The 14,413-nt window shown below is 41.1% G+C and overlaps 1 protein-coding gene across 2 annotated transcripts in view; it reads right to left on the bottom strand.

Annotated features, from left to right (window-relative positions):
• Positions 1 to 393: 393 nt before the first annotated feature.
• The window catches only part of LOC105263133 (brefeldin A-inhibited guanine nucleotide-exchange protein 3), a 16,269-nt gene continuing 2,249 nt past the window's right edge, over positions 394 to 14,413 (bottom strand). The window contains exons 5-13 of one of the 2 annotated variants that reach the window (XM_011299150.1): positions 13,609 to 13,774; positions 13,423 to 13,552; positions 13,068 to 13,343; positions 9,612 to 12,991; positions 8,868 to 9,000; positions 7,486 to 7,714; positions 4,731 to 4,957; positions 1,402 to 2,785; positions 394 to 922 (exon numbers count right to left, since the gene is read on the bottom strand). In XM_011299150.1, the coding sequence (XP_011297452.1) occupies positions 779 to 922; positions 1,402 to 2,785; positions 4,731 to 4,957; positions 7,486 to 7,714; positions 8,868 to 9,000; positions 9,612 to 12,991; positions 13,068 to 13,343; positions 13,423 to 13,552; positions 13,609 to 13,774 (6,069 nt within the window). In that variant the 3' untranslated portion in view covers positions 394 to 778. Of the gene's footprint in view, positions 923 to 1,401; positions 2,786 to 4,730; positions 4,958 to 7,485; positions 7,715 to 8,867; positions 9,001 to 9,611; positions 12,992 to 13,067; positions 13,350 to 13,422; positions 13,553 to 13,608; positions 13,775 to 14,413 lie in introns of both variants that reach the window. The other variant, XM_011299149.1, reaches the window with a different exon arrangement.

The raw sequence follows: 14,413 nt of genomic DNA on the forward strand, positions 1-14,413 counted from the left end.
AAGGAAAAAAATTCCGAGAATATCTCAACATCGGTCCCCGAAGGGTCGAAATGAAATTTGATCCTGACGCTTGACCTTTTCCCACTCCCCAACTCATATCTCTCACTATTGTTTTACACTTCCCTCTTCTCACATTTAAAACTCGTCCCCTTGTATCTCCTAGTGGCGTTTATTGTCATGAAGTTAAGCGGATGGGGTTGAAGTAGAAGAGAATGTCGCTCGTAAGCTTCTCGACTTTATGAGCCACGAATGACGCGGTCGGAGCGCATAAGAACCGCAGACGTGAAGCATTGTCTCCTTTTCTCCAAGAATTTTTTTCCATTTGTCCTGATTTATGGATTTGCTAAAAAAAGGTTCCAAGGAACCGGTGCTAATACGATATTAGAAGTATCATGAGGATTTATATTGTCGATATATTTCTTTGATACAGAACTCGATACATTAGCAGTCATAATCCTTCCAAATGTATATTTTCATCAATTTTTCACTCCACCAGTAACAGCACTTCGAAAAATAATATATTGGACATTACAGTATCATACATTTGACATCCAGACACATGTCCATGCATTACGAATATTATTGTGTCAGCAATAGCCCATCGTAATAACAAAGCTATCAAATACGATGGAATGGATATTCAGTTAAAATACTTTTGGATATATAGTTTTTAAAATTCATCAATTTGTTCTCTTAAATTTTCAGTCAATCATTTTATACAGCCTGCGTAACCTTATGTTTCGATAATTAAGCTTTAGGTTAAAATTATTCAGATAGTCTAGTTATTTGTCAAGCCATAGAGTACGACAATACGATGGAATAGAGTAGAGAGTTTTTGTTTGAGATTTTGATCAACTGCAAACTTTGTCAGGGTTCTAACTCCACCGACTAACACTGGAAGAAGTGGCTTCAGATTATCATCCTGAAATCACAAAGAATATTCATCGAAAATTATTTCCAAAGTGGCAGTGGCAGAGTGGCCATATCACCGTTAGCGACACCTCAAATTACTGACCCACGATCGACCAGTTATTGACGCATGCATCATACCGATCATATCGTATTCAGGTGTATAAAACTTTATGGAAAAAGCCACTTGTTCATAGAAAAGTATGAAGAAATCACTTGTTCCATTAAATCAAATTTCCACTGTCAAAATAAACTGACGGACAATCACATGACAATAATTTCTGACGCAAAAAAGATGACCGTGCCGCCTATATGAAAAATTTGTCAGTGACCAAATGTTATTTGACCGATTTATCAACAACAGATTGTTCGTCAGTGACGGTCACATGACGGCCATACTCTTGGGGCCTGACAGTCCTTCATTTCTGACATCACCTTGCATCTCTAAGCCAGAACTATAATTTTTCTAGTTGATTTTATTTCTCGACTCACCGGAAGTGCAAGCGCCCACTCGAGCCCAGCGCAAAGTGTCTCAGCCCAAGCCCTTCGATGTGCCTCACTGTCCCTAGCAATGATTTTCTCCTTCTTCATGCCCTCACACGTCTCCCCCAAACTTCTATCGTAATCCTGCAGGAAGGGATTTATCCTGAATCCCCTCTTGCTCCTCTCGTACTCCTTCAACAAGTCGTCAACATTCTCCTCATATCTCGAATTAATCACCGAATTTTCAGCACTATCCGAAGATTTCCGCTCCTCAGCAACTAATTCACCTTCAAAAGACTCATCAACTCGATATTTTGAAGACACTTTAGGGTAATTATCATCGCAGCCCGTGTGCAACTCCATCAGAGATTTTGACCTCTGGAATTTTGAAAAGACCGCGTCGTCCTTCAAATCATAATTCATAAAGAACTTCAGGGAATTTCTCCTGGATAATAAACTATTTTCACTTTTTCTCCTGCCATTAGCATAATCGAAAGAGTTAAATACGATTTCTCCCTGAGAGTTTTCACTTTCGATTCCCATATGATTGTTGTGCGTTTTCTCGTTGTTCTTCAGAATCGTTGGAACGTCTTTATTGTTACGATCTGGAGAGTTCGCCTGATAGACAATTCGTTTTCTCGGAGATGCCGGCCGCGAGGAGGGTTTTGAGTCCTCGGACTCTGACGCAGACTCTGGTCCAGACTCCAAATAATAATCAGAAGCCAAATCAAAAAGCTTGAGGGATCGGTATTCCTCCTCGATTTTCCCAGTGTTTCCTGTCTCGTTGAATTCCTTCAGTGCGATTTCGAGATTATTCTCGTCAGGAGTCATTGGATGAAAAGTACGAACGTCCATGGACTCTTTGCTGGTGATCTCTGGAAAATCATCGGGCTGCGCCACCAAGAGGAAAATCTTCCTCTCCGCAAAACTATCAGCGAGAGAATATTTCCCATCACGATTTAACGCAACGTCCACGTAATTTTCACACAGACTCTCAAAAGTCGTTCGCAATTGCTTAATGTATTTAATCAGATCGTGATAACCTGATTTTTCATGGGATCTTTCGAGGCTGTTGGAAATTATGGCCTTGACAATTTCGAGATCAGCTCCAGTTTTCGTTATCTCTCTCAGACAAAGCTCGAGGAGCGTTAGAATTTTAATTGTCCAGGCTGCTCCTGCCTGTCGATAGAGGTTTGCGGGCTGCTCCAAATTGGCGACTTTCTGGAGGAGAAACTTGAGACCCGGACGAGCATCGAATTTCAGGGCTGCTGCGTATGCCAGATCCAGAGCTGCTAGGAATGTGTCAATGTGACGAGAAGTCAGGTGAGACATGCAGCTTGTGGAGGGGATTTTTGATGTTGGAGATGTTGAGCTCGGTATCAAATTTGTCAGGCTGAAATTCGGGAATAATTGCACTCAATAGATTAATTTTCAATCACAATATTCAGATAATCCGGAGGTATCCAGGAATTTCGGTGGACAGGACAATTCCTGGACGAGGGACTTTCTACTTTGTGATGATATTGTAACAGATTACGTCTCGGATTCACCGATCAAAATTCTCGCGTCAGAATTCCCTGCGTGCAAATTCCCCAGGTCAATATTCCCCTCGTCAAAATTACCCGCGAGAAAATCCCCTTTTACAGAACTACCACGAACAAAGGATCTCAACGACGAAACCAAAATAAATACTAAATCAATTCAAAAAGGACTTGTACAGTAGACAAATGATATTACGGGTATTATAATTACGCACAGAAAGAAAAATACTCGAAAAATTACGGAACTTTCATGTATTCGTGGGGTGACCTTGGTTTTCGGGGAAAAATACTGAAAGTTCCGTAAAAATTTTCGTAGCGAACAGGAATTTTTACGAAACTTTCAGGACAATTTTACGGTACCTCCAGTACTTCTTCCCGAAAAGCAAGGTCACCCCAGGAATACGTGAAAGTTCCATAATTTTTCAAGTATTTTTCTCTCCGTACACGAAAATACAAAGAATACACAATTTCGCATTTTAATCACACAGAGATCACAATTTGTATCCATTAAAAAAGGTTACTTTCATTTTCAAACATACCCATCATAATTAATTTCATCAAATTCAGTTAGGTGTTATTAATTTTTTTTTCTTGTATTCCCGGCTTTTCTGTCCCTTTTCTGGCCGATTACTAGACCTCTATGCAATCCTATGCATGTGGCTGTGGATCCTACACTGTACCGTATTCACTCTCCTATAGAATATACAGGTGACACGAGAAACCACCGGAAATAGTATTTTTCACCCCTAGGACGGGAAAAGTGAATCTGACGAATGCGGCATTATAATCCGAGCCGAAGGCAGGAACGCGTGGGTTAGAATCCCTTTTTTCTTCGTGGCTATGATGTTATTTTATGTCATTGTGGCCGACAACGCTTCGCTCGGCCACGATTACATAAGACTATATTAGCAACCTCGCGCTCACCGTTGCGTGTTGAAAAATTCAATGCAACGGGGAATCGAACTCACAACTTCCAAAACACTACACAAAGAGAAATATATAAGAAAAATTACTGGTCTCGTATTAGTAAACGCGGGATATGGCACTGCCTTTATGAAAAGTCAGGTGAAATTCATGAAAAATCACTGCAGTTCTCCGGAATATTTACTGCGCAAGGCAACAAAAATTACTGGACTCATCCTCAATTTTCGCCGAAGTTCATTCGATGGTTTAAAATGTACTGCTAAAAACCTGAAGTATTCGTACTAGTTATTCACTTTTTACTCCACTTACAGTAAATTTTACTGGTTTTCCAGTAAATTTTATTGAATTTCTCATTACTTTTTTCAGTGACGGAGCTGGGAAATTTTACTGGGCTGGACTGTAATATTTAAGGTTTGCTCCATGCTTACTGCGCAGTCCAGTAATTTTTCAAGCGATTCTGGTACGAATTTTTCATACAAATTTCTTTCCGTGTAGGGTCGTACCTACAGCCACTGAGCTATCCATGTCGGCGGTATTACAATTAATTAATAAAGATTTGCACCAACCAAATATGTAATTAAAAAAAAAACTGCCCGTGTAAGCTATACGGGGAGTTCTACCGGTAGGAATTATCGGCACAAGGAATATTAACATAAATTAATTATGTCGGAAAGAAAAATGATGGAGGGAATTTCACCGGATAATTTTGGCTTGTCACCATTGTAGTATAAAGGCGCGTTAAATTATGAAAATCATAAGTTTATGGAAAAAACGAGGAATATAGTGACATGTCCACAGACTTAAATACAAGATCAAAGAATTAGGCGTTGCAGATCTAGACTAAATTACACAAATTTGGAGTAGTGAACTCACCATGAGATTGAACCTCCAGAGCTCGACAAAAGAACACTTGCTATGCAGTGCAACAGCATCTGGTGTACCAACAAACCAACAACGAGTGCCCGCAATTGCACCCGAACAATATACAAATCTGGATTTAACGTCGAGGCGATAGACGGTGGATACAGCAGGAAGACATAGGATCTTTCGTCCGAATGTTGGGTAGAATTCTCTGGTCGCTGCTCAGCAAGAAGAAATACCTGATAATGAACAAGAAAAAAATGAAAAAAAAAAGAACGTAAATAAGTAGTAATTTGTCGATACCAACAGGTTGTCGAATTGTTTTATTAACTTGGGGTGTGTAATTAGTTGGGTGGATGCAAAATAAACTTCACAAATACGAAACACTCTTGTGAACATAAAGGGGTTAATCATCGGTTAAGACTACAAACAGTACTAAATACTCTTGAAAAATAACTGTTTAATTTCTGTGATGTCATTGTGGTTTAATAAATGGTGGAGGGATGAAATCATATGGAATCACTCATTTGAGGACGAGATTTGTGTTTATGTGGTGTGCGTACTACGTAAGCTGCTTTCTCAATGATAAATAAAAAATAATTAACGATTTATTGTATGGTTCTCTCATCTTAGTCAACTGTGATCTAGCCATGGACTCAAGCCATGGATTTTAATAGTGATGAACGATATTTCGTTATATCTTCAAACATATATTACAAAATCGTGCGCAATTTTTATAGAGGAGTTCTTCGCATTCAGAATAATTCAGGGTGAAACATCAATGGATAGATCAAGGCGGGCGACTCATGTCTCCAGAGAATTTTGAAGGACTCCTCTAAGTATTTATTTGCTCATCTCAAAACATTATCGTGCTTACTAACAGCGGGTGCATGTGTGTCTAATAACACTGGTTTACGTTAATCGGTTGATGGATTCAATCGATCTCCAACTGAATAGAATTCAAAATCAGTAGCGAACCGGTAAAACTCTTCAAGTTGAAAGAAATGTTATAGGCGAACTGGAAAACCCATTCTCACTCTGTTGTTATGAATTTCTGCAAATTAATTGATGAATTTCATTTGATTTGGGCGAATTCATAATAATAGTTTCACCTGTCCTCATTTATTTCTCAAAAGTCTTCGACTTCTCCTTTTTCAAATTATTATTTTATCATGACAAAAAATTCATAAAATATATTTTGAGGAACCGTTTACCGCTGCGCTACTAGAATAAAAATTGGAGAATTGAAAGATAGAAAGAAATTATTTCTTTGATTCAAATGAGTCATCACTCTGAGCACAACAGACGAATAAAATTAATGAATAAACCTAGCGCTTTCTTTCAGAAATTCTATTGAACCGTTTCGGTCAAAAGTTTTCCCAAATCTGTATTCCTCAATATTTCTCTAACATCTGTAACTTAATCGTGTCATTTTATAAATAAATATTCCACCAAAAAATGTACATTTCAACCCCCTCTTAATATCTCATTAAATCCCCAAATAACTCCCAACTTTCCAATAATAAAATGTACCTTTCACTTTTCTTTTCTAATTCCACGAAACGAATTCCCTAGAATTTCTGAATGAAAGGGAAAAAAGACCGTAAAAATTGAATCAATCACCGATACCCAAACGCCATAACATCCTTAACAATGGACACACTATACTCGCGTAAAAATACAATAGGGTAATGAGGGTAATGTTATAATCAAACGTAGCTCTTGGTAACTGTTGGGATGAAGGGGGGAAGAGGGGGGTGGGTGTAATTACAGCAAGAAAGGTTGAGGTGTGTAAAATTTTTCCAAGAAAAACCAAGGGGTAGGTTTTCTTCAGAAAACTTTCATCTCATTGCTCATATATCTGTTATCTGTTCTTCGTCAGCTTTTTTTTTTTCAAATTAAAATCCATGACGTGAGTTACCGTGAACGGCTAGAGCCAATGGGGGCCCGTGTTCGACGTGTTAGTGTAAACGGGGGGTGTCGTGTGCTGCCTACAACCGACGGGGTAGGAAGTTGTGTGCTGGTCAATCAGTGTCGTCTCAATGGTCATCGTATCCTCGAATATCGTTGTTGGTAGTGTTGTTGCATTCTGCCTCTTCACGGCAGTCAATACCTCACGCAGCTGGCTCACCTGAGATCAATTCAGGTCACAGGAGGGAAAGGAACAAAATAAGAGCGAAGAGAAGAAATGATAAATGGTAATAAATGATAGTAAGCACGCTCCGCACAGTCAAGGGAGAGAAGAGGAGGATATCGTCTTCTTGCGATCGTCACGAGACGGTGACAACTGGTATTCAAGGAGATACCTCCAGGGGAGGATGATCATGAAAAAAGATTATCCATTCGGGTCATCTGCGCTCTTGGAAAATTACACTTTGAATTGAAAATAAAAATCGTCAACGGTGCCGATGCAAAATTAAATTCTCGGTTTTCGCTTAGAAACTGAAAATTCGATATGTCCCTGAAATTAATCGAAAACTTATTAAAAATTCACACGGCATTGCGATTAAAATCGAAAAATAATTTCAATGACATGATAAATAAATTATTCATATGTTTCAATCCACAAAATGATCGTCTATCATTTTTTCAAAATGTACCTCGAGTTATTGACAATTATTCTAAAACTCAAAATTCCTATGACCAATAAAAATTTAAAATCTAAGATAATTGCCGAATGGATAATAATTTTTCTCGTGTCTCCTCGAAGACGCTACAATCTCTAAAGCCAATGGGATTCCTGATTCCATAGAAAATCATGACAAACCTGTGCCGACAGCTGACGAAGACGTTCCGATTCCTCAGGCGTGGCGTCTCGCCTGGCGGCAACCTTGACCTGAGCGATGTCACCGTAAAAAGACTCTGATCTGGGTGAGAATGCCATCGTAAGTTGATGTAATTCCTGAAGGGAATTTGAACAGGCACGATAGCATGCTATACCGCAGACTTCCCACTGCTCTGGGGTGAGAATTGGTCCGCTGCTAACGAGAACATGTCTGAAAATCAGAAGATATGTCTATAAGTAGATAAGAAAATATAGATGAAGCTTCGCCAATCTACTATCCCCACTCCTCACGCTTTCTTTTGGAATCACACGCTTTGTCTAGGATGCCCAATGCCTTTTAAAGGATTGTACGCAATGAGAATTTTCAAAAAATCCTATTTCTGCTGTTTCGAAATTTATATATAATCATATATAAATATATATAAAAATCGTTGCGGTAAGTATTTGCCGAGATATAAGCATATTTGTAGAGACGTCCCCGACTATTCAATAATGCGCTGAGCAAAGAATGCGATTTTTGCGATTTTTGCGATTTTTGCGATTTCCGCAATTTTTGCACTTTTTCTCATCTATACAGATCCCAGTGATAAAAAATTCAATTGAAAGAGTGATGGTTTTACGCAAAACAACAATGAGAGGTAGAACGAATTGATATGGGAAATAACTTGAGAAATCCTGGCGTGTGGCTAAAAAATTGTTGAAATCGGTTCACATCGCCGTTAGGGTCTTTAATGAAGATGGAATTTCACTGTTGTACTATATTCATGCAATGGAGTTATCAGTTGGGCCCAGACATATGCCCATACATATTTCCAGAAGGAGAATGCAGAGTGCATCGTAATCTCAGACTTGAGAGTGCTTGGGAGTACGCGGAATGGAGGAAGGATAATTCTGGAAATTTTATTCCCCCAGTCCCTTGTAGTATGTTATACAGAAAATTCACTGTAACACCAAACACTCGTTCCAATTAACTCAATTCCCTCAATTCTCAATTCCCGATGTTATGTCAGATTATGAAATCCTAGACAGCAAGAAAGTCATCAATCGGTATTAAATTACGCGAAACAAGTCCATTGAGTGAATTGAAAATAAAAAATGGTAACATGGACGATAGGAGACGTATTAGTCACGAGGATGTTTGACGGGTTCCACTGGGTCTCAAATATCACCCTTTACCCACATATAGGAATCAGGAGCTACCTTATATCCTATCCGACAGACTGTCAAGCTTCGTTATCGTCTTACCGATACACTACTCTGATATTTCCTTTTATGTGCTGGAAAACCACTTCACATTCCAAGCGTATTGCACTACTGAATTGTAAATATCACTTTTAATGGTTGATTTCCTTCGAAATATTTACCTGATGCAGGCGCACCCCAGCCTTGCAATACTCTCTGTTTGCTGCACAACGCATTCCGCCATCACCAAAAGCAGTTGCTTCAGCATTAAAGTAGTGGCCGGAAGTAATTCGTCCTTTCGCTTTACCTCAGGACCTGCAAATAGCAATTTGTTTTCATCATGGACAGCACTTTTGGAAAAAATTCATCTACCGAAACTCCAAATTATTCTAGGAATTATCGAAGGTCTTCAAAAAATAACTTCAATGGTTGAAATTGTTATTCCATAATAGCACAAGTTAATTTGATATTTCCTTTAATTTTCAATGTTTGTGATAATGGGTTTTTAAACAAATCGCCAACCAAATCAATTCAATTAGGATCTAGAAAATCCGTTGCCTTTAATTGAGTTTAAACATGACAAGAGTAGCGTCATGCATTATCTAATTAGATAATAGCGTAATGAGCTTTGTCCATCGAAATCTAATTGAGTCCCGAGATGAGTTTGTTCCCTAACAGATGTATCAATTTTCCCTCTGATTATCAATTTCAACGATCGCTATCATTATCATGGATAAAAAAAAATTTTTCAACATATTGATAAAATTCTAATCAGTAATAATGGAAAATTAATGTTCACGAAAAACATGTTATGTGCTCTTTAATGCCATTTGGAACAAAATTAATAATTCATTAACAAAACAATTATGATAATAAGCTAATGGTAGTAGAATTACCCACGCATTAATAATTATAAATAATGATACCTTGAAGATGAGTTAGATAATCAACGACGAGATCTGTGGTAAGTCCACAGCATTGTTTGAAATTCGGTGCGAAATTGTCCCAGCCCCTGAATATTTTCGAGGTCATTCTCAACCAATTCTGAACCATCGGCAGAAGGAGATGATTGACGCAGTAGAGGCCGAAGGCGGGTCCCGGAACATTGAGGACATCCCGAAGAAGATGGAAAAGTGTTTCAAGAGTGTGCGGTTGATATCTCCTGGGGCAGAGAATGGTGGCACTGGCAAGTCCTTCAATCAGAAGATACCACACCCTGAGTATTCCACTGGGTTTCTCCATACTCTGAAGGGTAATCGTTTGTGCTTTATCAACCCTCGATAGAATCTCGTAAGAAATCTCCGGCACGATCTCCTGCATCGACTCGGAAGATCTCTCGAATTTGGTTAGCTCCAGATTCGGAATGATTGGGTCAACGTATTGGGGAATTGTGAACAGCTGACTTCCAGCGACTGAATGAAAAATGGGGCATGCGGGCATTCGATACATCGAGGATAAGATATCACTGCAATTCAGTAAGTACTTCAAACTCTCCAAGCACAGCCTCATCTTTCTGATCTCTGCATTGTTGATCTGATCGATATCCTGGGGTGTCTCGGTTTCCCCGGAGCCCCGGACGTGCATCAAGAGACACAGAATGCAATCCAATGCGGCATTAGCAAATACAAGAGTGTTGTCTGTTGACAGGAACACTCGGAACACCTCGAGAAGTGGTGCTGACTCTACAGCATCGGAATTCCCAACGGAAGCTACTCGTAGAGCAGCGAATAGGGGCCTCCACCCAGATCTGATTTCCGTTCTATTGGTCTCAACGAATTCGCAGATACAGCTGACGATTTGGTCCTGCACATCGTTGTCGCAGAGCTCGAGGCAGAGGAGATTCTCAAAGGGTTTGAATAGGGCTTCGTTGAAATGAAAGTGGGGCAGTTCAATCTGTTCATTCAACAATGCCGCCATCGAGTCGTGAATACACTGAACTGCCTTCTTCGAGATCTCCCTGTCTTTGTGACAAGCTGCTTCCATGAAATGGGGCCCCAATATACTCCAAATCCTCATCACATGGATTAAGGGTCGTCCACTCTTCACACACTTCAGCATCACTTCACCCAATCTCGAGAGCAGAAGAACGTTCAGCTCTTCTTCTCGAGGTTTGCTCTTCTTCCACCAGAACTTTTTGCTATCTCTCGAGCTCTCTGTGGACTTGAAGAGTTGGTCTTTACTGGCGCAGCACAGAGCTGATAGAAATGAGCACAGGGCCTTCAAGTTCAGCTTCAAAGCAGCATCTTCGAACAGTCTATCAACTTGTTGGGATAAAACACAGATGATCTTTGCAGCGTAGTCGGCTGGAAGAATTCCATTGAACTGATTATCAGCGTTGGATTCCTGAATGATCTCTGGAATTGTATCGGTAATGGTGTTCTGGCTGTAAGGAGTTGACAAGAAGCTGTAAACATCCACGCAAGTTTCCTCCTCGTCGACAATATTGAAGTTCAGTTTGTTCCTGTCATTCAATTTGCCATCCGACGTGTTCACTTCCTTCTTCTCCCTCTTGACGACCTTCGGCAGGGAGAGCGTCTGGTTCCTCCCGAAGAAATCGTGCTCGAGTTTGCTGACATACAGACAACACGTGAAGACATGAGGCCAGCAGTCAGAACCATGACTCCCAAGCTCTAATCCTCTTCCAAGCAACACCTCCATACTCAACGCATGCGACGTATGAATATTCGTCGCTCTGTTTTGCAATTTGAGCCTGAGAACATCTTTTGTCCGCCTCAGCTTCGATATCGCTGGCTCAGTGCAAGCAGCTTTCGCGAGCAAAGCAAAAATCGAACCACAGCGATTCTGCAAACCTAGAATATTGCTGAGGGTTGCTGCTTTGTGGAGTCCATCCAACGCCAGAACCACTGTGTCCCTTATTCCTCTCCGTGTGTTATCCCGGTTCAGAAGACCCTTATTGGATTCTTCCTTGACTGGATTCAACCCCGCGGTTAAAACCGTCATCATACTCGCCCAACAACAGGACAACACCCTGCGCGACAATTTGGCACCTGCCTCAGCCTCAGGTGTGGGTTCACTTCTGGACAGCTGTGCCTTCTCAAGGCGTCGGTAATCCGATAGCAACTGCCCTCCCCTCTGGCTCTCACTGATTCCATCTACATCCACCAGAATATTCACAAGTGCACAGTTCTCAGTTGACGAAGGATTGTACCCGCATTTCTCTAAAAGATTGCAAGCCAAGATCTGCTGGTACAATTCCGAGAGCCACGTCGCTGATAAGTAAACAAGAACTCCAGACCCATGCACCTCCTCGACAAACTGCCCTTCGCTGACTGGCACCTGTCGCGCCTCCAAGCAGTAGTAGTTCATCCTGATGAGCTTAAGATTGAGCAGCAGTGCTGCATAAGTAGCTAGATAAATACCATCGGCATTCATTATCGTGATTAAGGCACACGTATCAACGCTCATCTGCGTTCGATCTTGAATCTTCTGCTGCGCAGCAAAGACACCCTGACAGTATTCCGAAGCGAAGCTCTGAAGCGCCTCGTCGACCTCGATATTACTTCTCAGATTTAAGACATTTGGTATGAGGTCTGTACGTAAGATCTTGACGAATTGACGTGCGTTGTGTCGTTCAACGTCAACGTTGCACTCTTCAGCTGCTTGTCGTCCGACGTGAAGACACTTTGGTAGTTTCTCCAGTCGCAGTCGTTCCTTCTCGTTCTCAATAGCGTAATCGTGCTCGTCGATGCTGTTCTCCTCGTTGACGTCGTCTGATTCATTCTGTGGTCCCTCTGTATCGGTGGAGTCACCGTCCTCCGATGGCCCGTGACCAGAGGAATCCGACTCAGAATCGCTCGACTTCTTCATCAATTCTAACTGTTCTCGATAGGTTTTAGGGAGTCTCGCCATGCTCTGGTAGGTCAAAGGTCCACGATAATCGCAGGACTCCAGATTTTCGTAGAGGGTATTGATGGTGCAGGTGTAGCTGTGACTGATGGCTTTGCCCTCGCAAAGTTCTTGCAGGGCTGACAGCATTGCCACGACGCAGGAAACACTCGCGTAGAGGGTGGATTGACCCGCCATAGTTGACTCCTCGATGGAGTCCATGGCTAGTCTCATCAGGGCCATATCACTCTGAGGCTGACTGGTCTTTTCTTCTTCGATCAGGAGCGGCCCTGTGAAGTCCACTATTCGGCTTGGACTACGCAGCAGCTCCCGCAGGGCCTTCAGGGGCTCTAACCTCTGCTGAGGGGGTGGATACAGTAGCATTCGGTGGAATACTGATTCCAGAACTGGCCGGAGAGGTCCAACGCAGCCAACGAGGCGCACCAGATCCGTTCCAATGCTGTGGATTTATCAAAATGAAATGGACTTCTTTATTCATTTTGGAAGAGACAGGAATAGATGAAAGAAATTCGTACCTGTATACAGTCTTCGCTTGGTGATTATCAAAACTCAAAGCTGATGTTGTGTAACCAGATCCCCGGCCCACTTCGGTGTCTTTACCCTCGCGCGATGTAAATGTTTTGTCCACGCGGGGGGTTCCTAGAAACGCGATCAATGCCGGACAGAACTTCTGCCAGAGAAAAGTTGTGAAGTGGGCATTGGTGTGAATCTTCTGGGGTAATGACGAGATGAGGGTGTGCAGGCACTCCAGAAGGAAGACGATGGTGTTGCCATTCTTACCGGTGGAACATCTTCTTCTGACAAGTTGAAGAGATTTATTCCAGATTTTGGTGATTTTTTATTGAGCAGGTGCTGGGAGTTTTTACTCACCTCTGTGCCTCGTCCAAACGGCTGCAGATGTACTGAAGGATCGGTAGGGCTTCGTTGAAACAGGAAACCCCTCTCTCGCGCAAATTTTTATTGCGCTTGGCGTATTCGTCCATCTCCTGACACTCTTCATCTGTGGAGGACGTACTTTAAGCATTTGTAATTCAAGTGTTGGGGAGCGATTAATACCTAGGAATAGACAAAATGAACGAAGGGTTTGACTAGTCGCTGCTTGGGCGGCTGTCCTCACCGCTTGGTTTCCATTCTCAAAAGCTTCGCAGCACGTCGTCAGGATGGCGATGATCAAGCGACCGTTCATCGTCCAGTACGCGGAACACGCGACCTGCAGCAGTACCTGTCAGGAGGAAGTTATCTTATCAAATGTTTACAGAATCCATTTAATGGTTGCATCGTTCAAAAATTTTATTTCTACAGCGCCAAGAGTTGATCTACAATTCTTGTGATGCAAAAATCATCTTTTTATTGGAATTGCCTTTTAGCAACGGAACAAATATAAAGATAAATAAAAATAGGGTAGTCAGTTCATATGAATCCGCCAACCAATTTTTCATCGAAACTTAAATAATTCGCCAACACCATAACTAAGCAGAATCAATAATAAAATTCAGTTAGACTCAATTAGATGAGAAATAACTTGACGAGCGAGACCAGATTACACATGATATCAAATTCTGGTGATGTTAGTAGTACCTCAACAGACGTTGAATTGCATTTAATTTATTTAAGGGCCGGGTGGACTATCTATCGAGCGTCATCTTTTATTTAAATTTTATCTTTTTAACCTAAAATACATCAAAATTTGGGATAAGTTTTGAGGTCACGAAAATCACTGGAGTTGGCATAAAAAAATAATGAAAAAAAAGAGGAAAAAATGTTGAAGGGCGCTAAAGAGCGATATTTATGAAAAGGGATTTTCCAGGTTTACAAAAAAATAATGAAAAATATGTAGCATGTATGTCAAGTATTCACCACA

This window comes from Fopius arisanus, unplaced genomic scaffold (assembly GCF_000806365.1).
Source record: "Fopius arisanus strain USDA-PBARC FA_bdor unplaced genomic scaffold, ASM80636v1 scaffold00013, whole genome shotgun sequence".
Lineage (NCBI taxonomy): Eukaryota > Metazoa > Arthropoda > Insecta > Hymenoptera > Braconidae > Fopius > Fopius arisanus.